This window comes from Ambystoma mexicanum, chromosome 5q (genome assembly GCF_040938575.1).
Source record: "Ambystoma mexicanum isolate Mex_15411 chromosome 5q, UKY_AmexF1_1, whole genome shotgun sequence".
NCBI lineage: Eukaryota > Metazoa > Chordata > Amphibia > Caudata > Ambystomatidae > Ambystoma > Ambystoma mexicanum.
The window spans coordinates 940143475-940162930 of NC_090933.1; the positions used below are offsets into that span (position 1 = coordinate 940143475).

Below are 19456 nucleotides of genomic sequence, written 5' to 3' on the forward strand. Positions count from 1 at the left end.
CACGGTACCTCAGCAATGAAGAAGAGATTGCAGCAGGTGAACTTCAGGGACTGCAGCCAAATACCCGGTCACTGGATTCCTTGTCCTGGAGACTGAACACAAGACCTCAGAAGGGACTTTGCAGCAGGGATCGATGAAGAAGGCTCTAGGCAAGATTTCTCTCGCAGCTTAATGCGGTTCTGCGTGTTTGGTACCTTTTCAAGGAGCACAGAAGACAGAAAATTGCGGTTGAATTCTCATTGTTAAAAAGGTCCAGCACTCTTGTGAGGGGACTTTTTGGACTCGATTTGTGTCTCTGGGGATAGACCAGGATGCCCACGAGGTTTCAGCGAGATTCGGAATTAGGAAGACCGTGCACCGCACAGTGGCTGGTGGTCCCAGGGTATTGGGGTATTGCAAGAACGCAAGGTTGCAGCAACCCGTGGAATGATTCAAAATGCAGGTCTTGAGTCTAATGGGTCTCACCAGGCTTTGGGTTCGGGTCGTCATTTTCGGAGACCCTAGGTCGATCGGAAGGAAGGGCTGCAGCAGGCTGCGGTTACACAGCAGGCTCTCCGGCCGCTGGAAATCATTCCCGCCTCTTTTACGTCGTCATCCTCTTCGGTTTTCTGTTCCAGTGGTCGACATGACTTCAGCTTCCAGGTTTCCAGTATTTATCAGGAACTGCAACACAACCTCTGCATTCTCTCCCCGCATTTTACAAGAAAGGGGCGTCTGGCTGTCCAATCAGGACAGCCAACCCCCCCAGTGGGATTTGGTCGAGTTGAATGAAGGCATAAGACAAAGCAGGGGGAAGTTTTGGACTCCTTCCCCACTTCCTGTGCTTACAGACTGACTGGAGCCTGGGCGGGGTGTCAAGGGGACTCCCGCCGAAGACAAAACTCAAACAAAGGAATTTCCCGCCCTGGATGTCAGGGGAAGGAACAAGAAACAACAGAAACACTAAAATGGCAGAAAAATAAGGTCAAATGAGCACCCTTAGGTGCCTTTACTGCAGCTGTGATTACAGCCCGCGGTAAAGGTGCACCAAATTAGTAAAAGGTATCACTGCCACCAGCCATTAAAGGTAAGCTTGTCACTGTAACAGAATTGTTACAGTTTTAATGTGACAGGGGATACATTGCATCTCCCCAGCACTCCACATAAGGTGGGGTGTGCTGTTTTCACAAAATAAAATGTAAAAAGGGATCCAAAGATCCTTTCTACCCTTGGGAACTGTAGTTCACTCAAGGTTAGCACAAGAAAGTTAAATGGGGAGCCCCTAGGGCAACCCAGCAACAACAGGCACTTATTGCCAATAAGTTGTTAGACATGATAACTTTAAAAAGGCACTATGGAGAGTCTTAAAAATGACACCCATAAAAAGAGTTAAAGACAGTTGAGTGTGGAAAAAGGTTCCCACTCCCTGAGGTATTAATGAAAAATATCCCACTAGAAAAGCAAAAAGTTCTGGAGTTGAACCAGGAAAGAAAGATTTACCAGCTCTGTGGAAATCTTACCTAACAGAGAGGGCTCAAAGTCTTATGAAGCAGCAGAACAGCTAGGTACTAGGTATCCCTCTTGGCACTCCACATAAGGTGGTGTCTGCAAATCTCTCAGGATATAAAGTTTAGGAGGGATACTATGTATCCCTCTATCCCTAAGAACTGTAGTTACTCTAGGATAAAGAATCTCAAAAGGAGAGCCCAAAAGGTTCCCAGCAACACTGCCCATAAGCCGCTGTGTGGTGCAAAAGTTAAACATAGATGTCTTAAAAGAGATCTGGGGGAAAGTAGACTCCATAGTAAAGGTAAAACACAGAACAGAGTTTCAAAAGAGAGAGCACATAAAAAAGAATGAGTGGAAAACGGCTCCACTCATTCAGGATGTAAGCAAAAAGTTCCAGATGTCTAGCAAAACGTGTTGGGGGGAGGGGGTCTCACTAGGAGAGGGGATGCAGCATACAAGTGATACATCTCCCCAACAATGATCACATGGGCTGGAGACTCATTTCAGGGGTAACCGGTGAGCTCTTTTCATGATTCCCCTATTCTTCCTGAAGTGCAAATGGCCTATTGTAAAGTAGAGCAAACCAATGTAATTGCTATGATATCCATTTTGGACTTCAAAATCCATAATGCCTGTGGTATTGGGACGAGGAAGGAGGACCTAGAGTCAATGAGGATCAGAAGGGCCATTTAACATAATTTAGTTGTTTTAGTGTGAAGCACCGGGACGGGACATTTAAGTCCCAAGATAGAGCTACAGCAGGAAGAAAACGCAAAAGGAGTAGTAGAGGTAGCAGCAGTCCAGAATGCAGGGTTTGACGTGAAAGCAGAAGGAAGAGTGCCAGCTGAAGCCCAAGTGGGAAGAGAAGGTGTGCAGCATTGCAGAGAGCACACAGCAGGAAGCATGGTTGTGGATGGCTACGGGAGGGGAAGCCAAGCCGTAGGGGAGACTAGTCTCCCCCCACACCCCCCCCCCCCAAACACAATGTGAGTTGCTTCAGTGAAGCGGAAGCGAAGACTCAACAGAGCCATCAGAGATCCAACGAAGGGCCATGCAGACCGTCAAAGTTACGTGTGGGCTGGCAGCAGAACTCAGAAGGTCTGCCGCAGAAGCAACAGACGCCAAGGAAGACCAGTGAGTTGGCTTGATGCTAAAGGTGACCCTGGGGTGCTCCGAACAGAACATTGGGCCATACCCAACAAATGTGAATACCAAACACAAAGTGAAGAGGCGTCAAGGGCACAATTCCCCTTTGATGGGACACCAATTTGGGGACACCTGTAACCCACATTCCCATCAGCCAAAGGGCTATGAATAAGGAGGCAACCTGGGCGCAATCCACCCTTTTCGGGATACCAGTTTGGGGATGTTAGGGAGAATTGTCCTTCTAGGGCCAATTTCCCTCACCTAGCGAGTGCCCCAGCAGCTTTGCTGGATTTCTGGAGTTTATTTTTTCCACCTGGTAAGAGTGTACATCTTTTTCCACTCTTACATGTGTTTTGGCCTATGTGTTTTTACTCATTGTGTGATCTTGGGCACTGGAGCACACCACTCCAGGTGCCCCTGTTCTTGTATGGGTTACACCGCACCCTCAGTGTAGTAACCCAGGGTTGTCTTTAAGACTCCCCCCATGACCCCCCGACTCCATTTCACTGGGGCGGACTACTGTCCCCCAGAGAAAGGTAAAGTTGCCATTTACTTTACATAGTCATTTTTACCACAGACCCAGTACACCCCCCATCTTACATGGAGTACTGGAAAGGGCTAATCTGTACCCCTTTTCTGACTGTACCTCCTTGAGCATTGTTTCGCTCTTTTAACATTTAGACTTGGCTGGTGGCAGTGGTATCTACCCTAACTTTTCTACCGCGATTATATTAGATAAACGTGGTACTGTTCTTGGCTATTATATTAGCCTCGAACATAAACCCGCTTGACCAAATCGTCTTTCTTTTGGCTCCGGTTGGGTTTATTCGCCATTTCTTTTTGTTAAAGTCCTTCTTGTGTTTTACTTTGCACGGCAAACTAGGTTCGCCTTCTTTGTTCACCGTCTTTTTGGCGGGCTTCTGCAGAGAAGCCCTCCTCAAGGCGGCTGGGTGTCTAGGTGGGCTGAATGTGATGGAGGGCTGTAGTCACCCCCTGCACATGGTATCCTAGGAAACCCAAGTCGCACTTTGCCATGAATGGCTGAGGTGGTTGTCCCGGCTGGACAACCACCCTGCTGCATGATTGACAGCCAGGCTGTGTGAATGGGGGTTTTGCGCATAAAAGGCAGGTCTCTTGGGCTAGAAGTCAGAGTCGCCTCTGGAACTTCAAGGAACCGAAGAGAAGCAGAGAGAACGACGGCTGCTGCAACTACCCCGTCCCGGTGAAGCCCTGCTGCAGTCCTGAGCGATCTACCCTTCGACGACTAAGAGGAGATCCAGTCCGGAGTCTTCTTCCCTCGAGCCTGGTGGGGATAACCAGCTCATCATCTTCAGCCAGAGATCTCCGTCGTGGTCGAAATCGCTGCACACTGCTGTAGTGGTCCGGATATTCGTTGTCGCTGCTGCCGGCTTCATCCCTGTGTGGTGCAGACCCCCTTCAGACGTCCTCCTTCACAACGAAGCTCCAGGAATCGTGGGTCTGCGGGAAACCAACAGGAACAACTGCCAGGGCTCCAGCTGCATTGTGAGAATAAGGTACTGTGTTCTACTCGAGGAAACTGGGTGAATCCCTTTTCTTCATCTTCATGGCTTTATACAATTCCAGCACTCACCCCCCCCCCCCCTGCAATCTCTCTGGGCATTTTACAGAAAGGACAGAACAATCAGGACAGCCAGACCCCCAGTTGGAGCTGGTCCTATTCAGCCACTTTGGCAGACAAAGGACAGGGGGTTGGAGGACTCCTCCCCCCTCTTCCTGCTTGCCCAGACACTCTACAGACACTCTACAGACACTCTACAGACACTCTACAGACACTCTACAGACACTCTACAGACACTCTACAGACACTCTACAGACACTCTACAGACACTCTACAGACACTCTACAGACACACACACACACACACACACAATGGTAGATGGGCTAACAAAGAACGATCTTGCTAGTAATGGTGAAAAAAGAAGGGAGACCCCAAGTTGGTACTTCGGTGCCCCTATTGTGCACTCCTGAGGCTATGCACATAGCCTGCGGTATACAAAACACACAATAGATGGTAGAACACGTCCACTGCCAGCAGCCATAACTAGGTGATTGTCTATGTGACTAAAAAGTCACAGAGCAGAGAGAAGAGAGATAATAAGTATCCCTTTGGCACCCCACTGAAGGTGGTGTGTTCCAATCTCTCAAGACTATACAGTTTTGGGAGAGATACTAAGAACTGTAGTTTACTTAAGGATATAGGAAAATAACCTGGGGTCCCTAGCAACACTGCCCATAAGGAGCAGTGCCCTGTAGTAGTAAAACACAGATGCCTTTAAGAGCTACAGAGCAGACAGACTCCATAGTACAGGTAGATTTACAAAGGCTAAAGTTCCAAAAGACAGAGCCCATGAGAATGAATGAGTGGAAAAAGGCTCCACTCATTCAGGATTGAAAGAAAAAGGTCCAGAAGTACAGCAAAAAGTGCTGGGGTTTTGCTAGGCGAGGAGATGAAGCACAAGAACGATAAATATCCCTAAGAGAAAGGCATGCCCAACAGACTGGTTTGTACGTCGGCCGCAAACCCAGACAACATCAGCCAAGGGTGGTGCCCGACCACTGTGCTGGTGCCAATGGATCTGCCCACACAGTGTGCCTGCAGCATTTGGGTACCGCCTCCTTGCTATCGGAGACAAAGGACATGAAACCATCCCACAGCTTTTCCTCTAGGACATACTCAGCCACATTGGCCACAGTCCGAAGGAGAACTACGCCATGGCACAAGAGTAATTCATGGCATGCAGTGAAAGACAACCCGGTCCAAACATCATCTTGCCCCATGCATCAAACCTCTTACTCTATGTCCGGTGGAAGGGACAGGAAAGTAGTAGTCTTCAACCTCCACTGCCACACTGAAGGGCAGCAGCACCTCTTTCTTGGGGGCATAAGCCAGAATATAGAAAAGTTTGTATTGAACCTTGGACCTGGACATCTTAGCCATCAAATGCTAAAAGACAGCTTCAGGCTTTCCTGGGTTTGGACCTGGTAAAATAGCCATCCGTGGGGAGGTGTTGAGGCCACTGGGCACTTGTAGGTCCTCTGCCAGGCCAAGAACATCTTCACCCTTCTACACAGAACTCTGTATGAAATCCCTCACCTCTCTGCAACCCGTAGGTTCAAGCCGAAAGGGGACCTGGACCCGTGTCCAACGACTCCACCGCATGTTAAGCTAGAAACGCTTGCGGCGGCCAAGGTAAACATTATGACGCTAATATTCTGTCGGGACTATGTGGCCGATTCCCCATCTGATCCCATTGTGACCACACTACAAGCATGGCACCGACTACTACGCCAACGATAGAATCTCGCCCCTACTACAAATGGCTCCCTATCTGGGGATTCCCTGGGCTTGAACCCACACACGATAAACTTTTAGCCCAGCACTGGCTGACGCTGGTGTACCAGGCATTGACCAACCTATTCCTCAATGGGAAATTCATTACCCCACAGACATGGCGACAGGGCCACTCCGGGTCTGCACTGGAGATGCTGCAGTACTATAGGCTCTGTACTGCCTTCTGTGCCATGTGGCCCTCTTCCACGGATGAGCCTTTTGACATCCCGGAGGTCACCTACATAGCCAACTCAAGTGGCGCCCGTGGTGTGGTCTCCTCCCTATACAAAATGCTATTAGCAAAGGCCCCAGACCAATCCCCTAAAGCTCGAAATGAATGGGCAGACGAACTGGGCCTTAAGATCTCAGACGAATTATGGAAGAAAATGTGCTCACACACAAACAGGGTATCCCTCAACTTCCGGTTTAGATGTATGCAATATAAATTATTGAACAGATTATACTACACTCCCCATAAAATTGCTACGTTTACTCGAAATAGTGTACACACCTGTGCTCTATGTCAAACGGAAGGGGCTGACCACTTGCACATATTCTGGACGTGTTGTGTGCTGGGGGCTTTTCGGATGAGGTCCTGCATGGTCTCTCAGACATTATTGGCGCTGTGGTTAATCCTAGCCTGCTAGCGGGTGCTATTTGGGATATGGAGCACAGATGACACCAGAAAGATGTCCAAATTCTTGAATATAAGTTGCATGGTGGCTAAGAAATATGTACTTCAAAGCTGGAAGAGCCCATCTCCTCCAACCTTTCAAAAGTGGCTTAATGCACTCACTTGGTACCAGACCTGCGAGGAAGAAAATATTAACATGCTTCCAATGCACTCCCGTCCCAAGAATGTATGGTCCGCTTTTGATAGTTACCTTGTCAGTCCAGCCCAAAGTGCATCCGGAACGTCCTCACCCAAGGTCCCACGAGTGTAATCTGAAATGCTGAGGTGTGTTATAGGTATCAGCTTCTGAAAATGTATTACCTGGCTTTGTATGAACCCCAAACTGTATATATGCAAACTGTGGCTTATGCTCGGATGTATGTGTTGGCTGTAAACTTCTGCCAATAAATAAAAAATAAAAAAAAAAAATTTAAAAAAAGAAATCCCTCACCTCTCTGCAACCCGTAGGTTCAAGCCCAAAGGGGACCTGGACGTTGCCCTTGTCATAGATGTCATACATCTTTGACATGAAGGCATCCATAGGGAGTGGGACATACTCCCCTGAAGCCAAAGGGTTCACAATGCCAGTGCAGAAGCCGCTGCTCCCGAAGGCGGGGCCTGTCAGCAACGAGACAACTCTGTCTACTCCAGGCCCGAGCCCTTAAGAATGCAAGAGTGGTCCCCAGAGGGTATCCTGCCGGTAGCAACAGACTGGGTGAGACCCTGCAGAACCAAAGCCGACACCACTGCCTGCACAACAGGCGCCGAGGCCACAGTCGCCAGAGCCTTAGTGAATATGTCAAATATCTTCATGCAGAAGTTCTCCCATTCCTGTGGCGTGGAGGATTAGGTCAGAAAAAGTACCTGCGCCAGCCGCTTGGGGGACTCCCTGGAGCGGGGGCTCTTCTTGTTCGAAGAGGAAGACTAATGCTGGTGTGAGGACTCACTCAGAGGGGGCCGGGGGGGGAGGCGGGGTCAGTACCTCTTACAATGCTGGTTCTTCTTTTCCTTGCATGTAGCCGCTTGTTCTTCGGAGCGTCATTCTGCACTGTGTGACCTCGTCCGAGACCGCAGAGTCTCACCCTTCACCTTGTGGATGAATGTGAGGATCTTCACAGTCCTGTCCTGCAGGACCCTCGGGTGCATGGACTGGCATTACCCGCAATCCTGGGTGTCATGGTCCTTGCCCAAGCAAATCCGTTGTGGACCGAAAACTGACATCTGCCGGCTGCACACTTTACATGGCTTGAAGCTCGAGTCCTTCGAAGGATTAGGCATGGCGTCATTTATAAAAATAGAAAGAAAAACTTGCATATTTCCAACTACAGAACAGACTGCACAGAAAAAAATCTGAAATCATAGGGAGTGGCGTTGCTAAATATACTGACCCCAATGTCATGTCTGGCGCAGGGCACGTAAAGGCGCCAGGCAGAGCAGACGGAAGCTGTGCTATGCGCCCTGGCGGCAGAAAGGTTTCATAAGAATAGCTGCGCTGGGATATCAAAGATGAGGAATTCATGGAAGGAAAGAACCCATTAGAAAATGGGGCGAAGTGCATTCCTTAAATATGAGGACCAATGTCCTGTCCGGAGTCTAGGAGTGGAGCGGTTGAAACATGAGAGTCGAGAGACTATCTTGAGCTGCAGTACGCATCCGGTCAACGTTTTCTGAGCAGCTGACGCGGAGAGGATAATCAAGATGAGGAATCTGTTGGAGAATGCAATCCATTGAAAATCAATTTTATTTAGAAGAGCAAGTACATGGTCTAGTATGAACAAGTTTGACAACTTTTCTTTCCAAAACTAGCACCATTACAAAATTTAAATGGCCAGACATTACTGTACCACAAAACTTGAAGAAAAAAAAAAAAGAAGAAAAGTATGAGGAGAGAATACTTACTTTTCGGCCAAGTAATACCTTGATTACATGCCTATTCAACGTTATAGGGCATAATTCATTCTGCAGCAAGCACAAACCCAGAATCCTGAACAAAAGTAAATTAACAATTATGAATTTCTTTTGAACAAAAATCAATAAAATCAAGCTGTAGAAATTAGCCGTTTACATTGATTTAATACACATACTCCCTCATTCAGAAGTCGCCCAGTACAAAGTATGAAGAGGACAGAAGAGTGAAGATGACTTGCTCGCAGCAGTGCTTATAATATGAGGGTCGGTCTATGCCTATGAAAAATGCAATAATTCTTTCCACCCACATTATACGTAATAGTATAGCAATGTTGGAATAGATGCTCCAATATTAAGCTTGGAATACCTACCATTATGTTGACTTTCAATGCACTGAACTGCTTCAATGTATCTCGCAAACAAACACTGAACTATTTGTGACTAATAACTAATGGGGGTTCATAAAAGAAACATATACCACACTTTTCCGTTACACAGTAGACATCTATAGAATGCTTCGGCAAGAACAAGTGACAATATAGCCCTCATACTGCAAATTAGGCTATTTATTCTGTTACCTCTCTTGGGGCTTTTGGACACTGACTGTGTAACACAATTGCAAGTTTATATTGAAGCGCTAGAGCCCACAGCGGGAGGGGCGGCAATGTCATTGTTAGATATCCAAAAACCCGACCTAATGGCCCAGAGTGAAGCAAGAGCTGTTAAGCTCACCAGCATGGTCAATAATGCCAAGCAATACCCCATAATAGGGAAGTTAACATTTTAGCAATTGCTGCAAAGCTGCATGCCTGCTGCCCCACCAAAACAACAGTGTAGTGCTTTCCTTGTACGACGAGCGCAGGAACTTCCGATGCATCTCGTGAATGAGGATGTGGAAGTACGCGTCCTCTAGATCTAGCGGCGTTAGGAAGTCCCCTTACTCCAGTTGGCCAAGCACGTGTTGCAACATGACCATCCTGAATTATTGGGACTTGAGGTACTACATGCTGCAGGTCGACAATGAGCCTCAAGCCCCCTGTCTTCTTCTTTACCAAAAAGTATCTGGAGAAGACTCCGGAGTCTCAGAGTCGCTTTGGAACCAGCTCGATCGCTCCTTTTCTTAACATGGCCCGTATTTCCTGCAGGAGCTGAGGAATGTGCTGCTCCTGCCAGGCCATCCGTGGTATCTGTGGACACTTTTGTTGGAATTCTGGAGTGTGTCTGTGGGTGAGAACGTCCAGCGCCCATCAGTCGGTGGAGATCTTTTCCCACTTGCTGATGAAGCCCACCTGTCCGCCTCCCACCAGGGTGTATGGGTGGGTGCCCGACATCCTGGCCGGTTCAGTCTTGCTTCGCAGCCTGCGTGCCGCCTTTGGAGCGACAGCAAAGGCCACCTCAGAAAGCCTCGGAACGACCGCTGTAAGCCTGCTGGGTCGTGGAGGGCTGGCGGTACGAGGATGATCCCGTGCCGAAACCCTTCGACGATCTTCCAGAATTTCCCTCCCGAGGCACAAAAGAAAGGACGATGTTGCTGAATCGTGCTAAGGGCACAGGCCGTCTCTGCGTCGGTCTTGATGGCTTGAAAAGATTAGTCGACGCCTTCCCAAAGAGATTGTCCCCGTCGAACGGCATGTCCAGGACCCTCGTCTGAACTTACTGCTGAAGGTTGGTGGCTTTCAACCAGCCACGACGACCGTGGCAGACAGCGTTCCCCATCTGTCGGAAAACCGGATCCGCAATATCAATGGCCACAGTGATTGCATCGTCGGATGCCATCCCGCCCTCCTGGAGGATGCCCAGCATCTCGACCCACTTAATGTCGGGGAGAAATTCCAGCAGCGGGGCCATCTTATACCACAGATCCCTGTTGCATCTGGCCAGGATCGCAAGAGTCTTCACTGCCTTGACTGTTTTTGCCCCCGAGTATATCACCTTCCTACTCACGACATCCAAGTTCTTCCCCTCGCTTTCCAGGGGAAACGAAGGCTGAAGATGAGGGATTTGAAGACTTCTTCCTCGCAGCTGCTGAGACTACCTAGTCCGGGGAGGGCTGCGGCCGCAGGGCCTAGGGTGCAGACTCCGACACCTGGTACTTCGTTTCCAGCCGGTCTCTTTTCGGCTGGGCTGAGGCAGGATTTCTTATCAGCACCAGTCTCCCATACCAAACGTCGTCCAGGAGAGGCACCGCCTAAATGGTCTTCCTCTTGGCCTCACAGTGTTGATAAAGGAAACCCTCCTTTCTGGTCTCCTCTAGCGACAGCTGGAAGAGCTCCCCATGCGTGGGAGACCATGGCGTGGAGCAATCCCACTTCGTCCGGGGAGAAGCTCTCGGTGGCGGGAAAACCAAGCCGTTGTCCGTGCCCGTCATTGCCGTGTCCGTATCCCTATAGGGAGGGCGGGGGGGCAGGGGCGGGAGGGCATGTGTAGCGGTTGATGAGGTGGTGTAGGGTGCAGTTTCCACTTTGCCCATGTTGCGCCCAGAGCCGCCGTCTAGGGTGCTGTCGGCATCCTCTTCTGAATCTCCGACACCCGCATGTGGAGAGTTGAAAGGATATCCAGCGATAAGTCTCTGGGAGGTATTGGGAGGGTAGGCTTGCTGGGCCCAGGGCCCATGTCGTCATTCCCCGTCTTAGTCGTCCCCTTGGTATTTCCACCGTCGTTGTCGTCCATGTCCTCCAGGACTATATGAACGGACACCATGTCCTCTTCATCCAAAGAAGAACTATCCATTCCCTGGAGCACGGTAGAGGCCTCGACGTGCCTCCGCCTGCCCTTTTGCATCCTGCGGGGTCAGCCTGGGCCTCAGGGACTACATCCTCTTCTATGGCGTTTTCTCCACCGGCTTGGCCGAAGCATCCCACCTGGGAGGAAGGGCCCTTCTGGGTGCCGTCAGGGTCCCCTAGACCGGGTCAGCTCCTTTTGCCTCCGAGAGGGCAGCTGTCACCAGCTCGATCGTTGAGGGTGACTTTGCAAGGACCACCTGGTCCTTCAGGGGTAGGTCAGACACCTTACCCTGCACCTTGGTCTTCTCTGGCTTCTCCCGCAGTTTCCCAAGGTTAGCAGGCTTCCTTTTTGAGGAGGAGCGGGAGCAATGATTTGAGATGGAGGCAGACAGTGAAGATGAGCACGCTCTGCTTGTCGCGGGACCCGCTTATGCTGCGGCCTTGATGGAAACAGACTTGCAGTGCTTGGCCTTGTCTTGGGCCCCCACGGATGGGGCACCCTCAAAGGACTTAGAAGCCCGTTCCTCTGACCGGCCGGTCCTGGGTGAGGCATGCCACTGCTTGACGCACGGTTTAGAGGCCTTGGCATTGAGCCACGCCGCCAACCTACTGTGACGATCCTTGACAGTGTGCTTGGAGAACCAGAGTCAGATTGCACAATCCGCTTCCTTGTGGTCTGGATGGAGACAGTCGAGGCGCTGGGAGTGTTTGTCCTCCACAAACGCGTTCCTCAATCTGCAGATGGAGCAAAGCTTTAAGAGGGAATCTCCGCCCTCCTTCTCCTCCGACATGGTCCGGCGTGCAGTGTAGGCCCGATGGCCTTCTGGAATCTTCGATGAAACTCGCGACGATTCTTGCCCTTGAGGGGCGTTGAAAGACGCAGACAAACGGATCCCTGCTGTCGGTCAAAGGAGCGAAAGATCACACAAGCTCTATTTGACAAGAATAGGAACTTTTTAACTAAAAAAGCGTGAAAATGTAGAAAAGCTCCCTTGAGCAAAACACTATGACTCCCAACACTTTAACATCCGATAAAAATGTTAATATGGCTACCAGAGGAGGGTCTTGGGGAAGAGGGCAGTCATTGGCTGGGGGCAGTATGACCCAGAGCTTAGTCATTGGTTTATAGGAGAAAGACAGTTTGGATACGAAACTAACTTTTTCTTTTACTGCGGATTCCCAGCCTGACCGGGAATATTCATGAGCATGTGAATCCATGCCAGACCCCATGCTGGAGAAATTTCTATCATCTCTACATTTTATTTGGTGAGACCAGCATCCCCCATCTTATGCGGAGTGTTGTGGAGATACAGTGGAAGTGAGGAAGGGGGTACACTTTAACATTTCTGTTAACAGGGACAAGCTAAACCTAAATGGCTGGTGGCAGTGATCCTTTTCACTAATTCAGTGCACCTTTACCGCAGGCAGTTTCCACAGATGCAGTAAAGGCACCCAACGGAGCCCATTTGACCAAAATGGCCTCCATTCTCTTTTTTCACCATTTGTGAGTTTGTGCTCCTTTCTTGGCCCTTCGCCTACTCTTCAGGGTGGGAAATTCCGTTGTGCAGGTTTTGTCTTCAGTGGGACACCTTGGGAAAGCCCATGCAGGTTCCAGAATGTCTGGGACGACAGGAAGCAAGGGAGGAGTCCAAATCTCTGCAGCCCTTTGTCTTCCAGCCTGCCTGCTGGGGATCCAGTTCCAACGGGAAGGTTGGCTGTCCTGAAAGGACTGCCACCCTTTCAGGTTTGCATGTTGCATGCCTGTTTGATTGATTGGGTTCCTGTATAAAGGTCACATGCTGGAAGCTGAAGAGGTAGTCGACCATTGGACCTTAATCTGAATAAAAAGATTAAGAAAAGCCGCCTGAGACCATTTCCAGTGACCGGAGGGCCTTCTATGTAACCGGAGCCTGCTGTTACCCTCCCTTCCAAGCGGCCTCAGGGTCCCGAAGAAGGTGACCCTGACCCAGAGCCTGCTGAAATCCACTAGACTCTAGTACACCTGCATTTTGAGCCATCACATGACGTTCTGCGACCTTGCCGGGCTGCAATTCAACAATACCCTGGGATCTCAAGCCATTGTCCGGTGCACAGCCGTCCGAATGACGAATCTTGCTGAACTTTGGGGGCATCCTGCTGGACCTCCAGAGACTTGATTTGAGTCCTTGAAGTCCCCTCACTGGAGTGCTGGACCAGATTAGCAACGAGAATCCGACCAGCGATATTCGGTCTTCTCCTGGCTCCTGAAAAGAGCAGCAAAACCACAGAGCCGTATCTTGCTGCAAAGAAACTCTTGCTTAGAACTGTCCCAGCTGATCCCTGCTGCAAATTCCCTTCCAGTATCCTGTCTTCATGACAAGGAATTCATCTACTGAGTTTTTGGCTGCGGATCCTCAAGACGTCCTGCTGCAAACTCTTCTTTACTGAGGTAATGTGTTGGCTGGTGCATTACTTACCTTAAGCCTCGTGTGATTCCGGTGTAGCTTTTGGGGTGATTAATGTGCTTGGTAGACCCCTCATCCAGTTCACCCAGGCCCACTGCTGGAATCCTCCTAGGGTGTCTTCTCAGAAGTCCCTGCATCATTTCTACAACTCTAAAGTGAAATATTTATTTGTTTGAACAGTCTTCCTCAGGAACTATGACTTTTCCTACATCTGTGCCTAACCTGTCTGTTGGATACTAGAGAACGAGTGAACCCCTTCTACAAAGCTCTAAAAACCTGGCTTTTTCCATAAAACCAGAATAATGACCATCTAGGGCTCTTTCCGCAAACCTCAACTTCTAGGGCCACTGAAACCCTACACCACCATGGATCAAAACTTCAATGTCATTATGAGTCTACTGCGCATGCCTAGGTACCTCCTGTGCCATCTCCCTCTGAGTTCAACTATCGTGAAACGCGTGACTATAACCCGGCACAATGGGCTTGTAAGAATAAAACATCCACTCCAGATACTCACCTCTCCTATCACTATGCGCACTCTCTACACCAACACACAATAGAGCGCAGTTACACCCCCTCGATCAATTCGGCCTAGCTGCTCACATACGAACATTACCCCATGATCACCTCAACACCCAGCGAGAACGCAGCTATACGACATGGAAAATCGGTCTAGCTACTCACAAACATCCCACACAGGCCTAATGCCGCCAGAATGCAATCTCGGAGTCCAACCACCAGACTGCACCCATTCAACTTATCTCTCAATACCACAACACTTGATGTTAAGATGCAGCTACCTTCAGACAATCGCATCAGCTGCTCCCATACTGAGTGCACCCAAGCACCTTATATTACACTACTCTCTCGGCTGACCTGGACTACGGTCCCCCAGGGCATTCAACCCACAAGTGCTTTGAGGTCATACCAATGATATATAGAGCGCTATATAAATGCCAAATAAAACTGAGAACACTCATGCTCCAAAACTAGGTAAAGACTTAAAGGGTTGGGCCATTTGCCCTGAAATGTAACAAATGTTTATAAGTTAGTTACTTGTAAAAGAGTTGGTTGGTAACTGTCCCTCTGAGATGTGAGCAGTTACAACGGTTCTTACTTTCCTTTGAATGTGTTATGACATCCTTACAAGTATATAGAAGGTTATTTTACTCACCTGTGAATTGGGCCCCTTCTTCTCAAAAGTAATGCTGTTGGCTTCACTTTACTATTTCTGTTAGGATATAAATGTAGAAGTTCACCAACTCGGTTTTGCTTCCCTGACCTGTCTAGAATAAGTCTATCTTAGGTTTTACCTACCTTGAATAGCTGTGTGCCATTCTTAATAAGAGTACTGTGGGTTTAGCTGACCTCTGTCTGAATGGTGCAATCCTAAAATAGTGTAAATAGTTATTGCTTACCTTAGTCTGTGTTCCACTGATCTGAAAAGCAACTTTAATCGTCTATTACAACATAAGGTCTTACTCACCTGGTATAATTGAGTGTTATCCTGAATGTAGTTAGAGGTTTATACTGTTCCATGAATTTGTGTTCCACCATTCAGAAAATTATTCTGGTAACAGGGTTGGTTTACTAAGTTATTTCTTAACTGAGTGTCACTGCATGACTGACAGGGTCTACTACCCTTCAATTACTGCAAGTAATTTAAAAGTAATTTGTGGTTTAACTACCCCCGAGTAGGTGTGTCCTATGTGTATGATGGGGTCTGACTTGCATAGAATTACTGTTAGTTATTCTGAACAGGGTGTATGCTTTGGTCTGTCTAGCTTAAGCATTGTAATGTGTTTTTATAATGTGTTTATGACTATGACAAAGTATTTACCCCAAGACTTACCTTGGCCTAATTGTATTTATAATGAGCCTTTATTTTTTATAATACTTCTGGGTGCGTTTCTGGTGAACCATTGGTATACTACAGGTTCTTTGCACTTTCCTACAGCCCCCTCACCCTCCTAAAATAAGCCTGGCTGCACTGTCTACGCTACCAAATACTCAGGTGGTACAGCCTTATACTAAGAGTGGAGTGTTGTACTGTCTCAGTTGTATGGTTTTATGAAGCCCTTATTTGGAAAAACTCTCCTAACAGGAATTCTGAAGGAACCTCGGTCATAAAGGTGGGGTGGATCCGCAACACCACACTCCTATTGTGGAACAACAAGTACGGCTGCTTACAGGAGAGGACCTGGATCTCCTCGACCCACCTAGGCCGAGGTGATGGCCACTAGGCAAGCCCTCTTCCACAAGAGACACTTCAAAGGGGCTTCATGTATCAGTTGAAAAGGGGCCCCCCTATGAGCTTAGTCAAAACCACGTTGAGCTCGCAAGCTGGAGCAGGAGCATTCACTGGTGGAAAAGTCCTGAAGAGGCCCTTGAAGAGCTCCATGACGAGCCTGTGCGACCACAGCAAGGGCTTACCAGGCTCCCTGGTATAACAGGATCTGGCAGCCATATGCACCTTGATGGAAGCATGAGCTAGGACAGCCTTGGCAAGGGAAAGCACACGAAAGGAGCTGCAGCCGTGAGGCTCAGTGACAACGGGTCGTGGTGCAGTATTGTCCAGTCTTCTCTGGAGATAGGATCAGGAAATGGAGGCAGCCAGTGCACAGGGCCACCGACAGATGGAGCAGGTACGGGTACCAGACCTGATGAGGCCACCTCCAGAGCGATGCGTATCATCCAGCAACAACATTGTCAGTGTGTTAATCACACATAGCAGGAGCGTACAAGAAAAGCCCCGCCATGGGTATGAAAAGGCATCCTCCCCACCCCCAGGCTCCTCAGCTGAGCATACGTGCTGGCGAGGCTCTGGCACTGGAGTTGGGCGCTGTCACGCAGAGGTCGATCTGGGGTTGATGCTACTTGTGGATGAGAAAGAATGCTTAATCCTGACAAAGCTCCCACTCATGGCAGGACAGCAGCTCCCTGCTGTGCGAGGCTGCAATGGTGTTCCCGGTGTGTGCCAAGTAAAATGGGACGGTCAACATGCCCTGAAGAGTAGCCCAGATGTCGAGCAGGGGCAAGGATCTCGGTTGGCCTGGCAGCGGCCTGCTAGCCAGTCGATGATCGTGCATGATGCAGCTGGAGAGCAACCTGTTCTTTGATTTACAGATCCAAAGTTGATGAACAAATGAGAAGTTTTCTGAAAGTTCTTCATACGTGCCACATAGAACTTCAAGGCACGAGCAACATCCAGCGGATGCAAGGCCCTCTATGCTGGCAACAACGGATTCGGGAAGAAGACCGGTAACACCAAAGCTTCGTTGAGGTGGAATTCTGACAGTACCTTTCGGCATAAAGGTGGGCTGTGTGTGTGTGTGTGTGTACGCAGTACCACCCTTGAAGCGTGGAAAGACGACTAAGGCTGCTTGCAAGTCCGGCCTGGATCTCCCCCGACCCGCCTAGCTGAGGCGATAGCCACAAGGAAGGCCATCTTCCACGTGAAAAACTTGACGGGGCCTTGATGCATAGTCTCAAAGGGAGCTACCATTAGCTTAGGTAGGACTACATTGAGCTTCCAAGCTGGGGCAGGAGCCTTCACTGGCAGAAAAGTTGTGAGGAGCCCCTTGACGAGTCTGTACGACCACAGAGAAGGTCCGCCCGGCTATGGCGGCGAGATGGTAGAGGTTGCAGGGCTGCGACACGCAAAGGGTTAATCTTCTGAGCCCAGCACCACACAGAGAAGCGCTTCAATTTATGGCTGTAGCACTTCAACTTTGACTAGGCTCTGGCCCTGGCCAGGTTGGCCTTACATTCCGCAGGTAAAGCATAACCTCCAAACTCTGGGGCTGCAGGAGCCATGCCATCAGGTTCAGCGACTCTGGTGCAGAATCGCCCTTCCCTCACTCGTGAGGAGGTCCAGGAGCAGTGGCAGCTTGATGGATGGGACCAATGACAGACGCAGCAAGCCTGGGCACTAGATTTGTTGCGGCCACGTTGGGGCGACTGCAGTGGCACTGTGAGTGTGTTGAACACACGTAGCAGGAGTGGAAACTGAGGAAAAGCGTTCAGTAAGAGTCCTGCCCATGGGAACGAGAAGGCGTCCTGCACACTTCTCGGCTGAGGGAACCTGCTGGCAAACTTCTGGCACTTGAGTTTGCCGTAGTCGCGTTGAGATCGTTCTGGGTTGGCCCAATTTGTTGAACAGAAGGTCCACCTAGTCCTGGCGAAGCTCCCACTCGTGGCAAGAACACAGTTCTCTGCTGAGCGAGTTCACAATGGTGTTTTTGACACCTGCAGGTGAAAAGGTAGGACCACCATGTCCTGACGAATGGCCCAGCGCCACAAATCCTTTGCCTCTTTGGAGAGGGCCGGCGAGCGGGTCCTTCCTTGCTTCCAGATGTAGAACATGGTGGTGGTGTTGTCTGCCAAGATCCTCACCACCTTGACCCTCAACGATGGCAGAAAAGATGCAAAGGCCCAGAATACGAACCGAAGTTCCAGGACGTTGATGTGGAGGCCCCTTTTCTTCTGGTTGCCAGAGGCCTCTGGCATACAACTGTCCGGTGTGGGCTCCCAGCCTTCTAGAGGTGTCCGTGGTAAGGCAGAACTTGAAACTGAGTCCCCTGGACTAGATGCGGCTTAACAGCCCACCACTCATGCAGTCCACGCGCTGATGACCTTCAACAGCCGGCTTCCCACTGGGGTGCATAAGTGGGGCTCGAGGTCACGGCCGGTACAGGCCTGCTTGGGGGTCGGGCCCTGCCCTGTGGGCGGCGCTGACACTGTCCTCCACTGCCGTAAGCTTGAGAGCGACCCCTGTATGCTTGGAGCCTGAAGTCTTTCAGTACAGGGCAGTAGTGCTGGTCTTCCCTCTGGACGAACAAAAGGTCGACAGCCGACGTTGTTGCAGGGTTCCCAGGGAGCGCGCCGTCTGTTTTGGTATTTGTGGCTTGTAAAGACTGACGGCCTTGCCGAAAAGGTTTTCACCATCGAACAGCATATCGATCACCTTAGCCTGAACGTCCTGTCGGAAGTTTGGGCCTTCAACCACCTTTGTCGACAAAGGGATACGGCGTTCCCCATCTGGGGGAATCTTGTGTCTGCGATTTCCACCGCCACTGTAATGGCGTGGTCCGAAGCCACCTGGCCCTCCTGGAACAGTCCTAGTGCCTCAAACTTCTTGTCCTCAGGCAGGAAGTCTAGAATAGGTCCCAGCTTGTACCATAGTTCCCAGCCATAACGGGACAAAAATGGCTAGGGCATTAGCCACCTTGATGGTAGAGGCTGCTGTATAGATTATTCTCTTGCCCATTGCGTCCAGCTGCTTCTCCCTCCTGGTCCGAAGGTACCATGGCTGAGTGGGGCGAAGGCTGAGATCTTAAGCACCTGGGAGCTGAATCCGGTACCCTGTACTTGTTACGCTTGGGCGCGGCCGTACTCTAGTTCATCATTAGCACCAGGCCCTCCTCCCAGATATCATCCAAGAAAGGAATGGACATTATGGTCTTTCTTCTGGACCTGCGCAGCTGGTACAGGAACCCTCCTTTCTTAGTTTCCTCAGGTACTAACTGAAACAGGTCAGAGGCCCTGGATATCATGGAATGAAAGGCTCCAACTTCGTCCGGTGGGGAGCCCCTATGAGGGTCCTCTGCATGTGGCGTTTCCCCGTCAGTTGGAACAAAGCCGTCTTCCTCATCAGTGCCTGTAGCCGTAGTAGCCTTGTCCGTGCGCAGAACCGGAGCTC

General features: G+C 49.9%; 1 protein-coding gene across 9 annotated transcripts in view; it reads right to left on the reverse strand.

The window, feature by feature from the left end:
- The window catches only part of UBR5 (ubiquitin protein ligase E3 component n-recognin 5), a 2447509-nt gene that overhangs the window by 207543 nt on the left and 2220510 nt on the right, over positions 1-19456 (reverse strand). For all 9 annotated transcript variants that reach the window (XM_069621460.1, XM_069621458.1, XM_069621459.1 and 6 more), the window contains one exon: positions 8580-8664. In XM_069621460.1, the coding sequence (XP_069477561.1) occupies positions 8580-8664 (85 nt within the window). The remainder of the gene's footprint in view (positions 1-8579; positions 8665-19456) is intronic.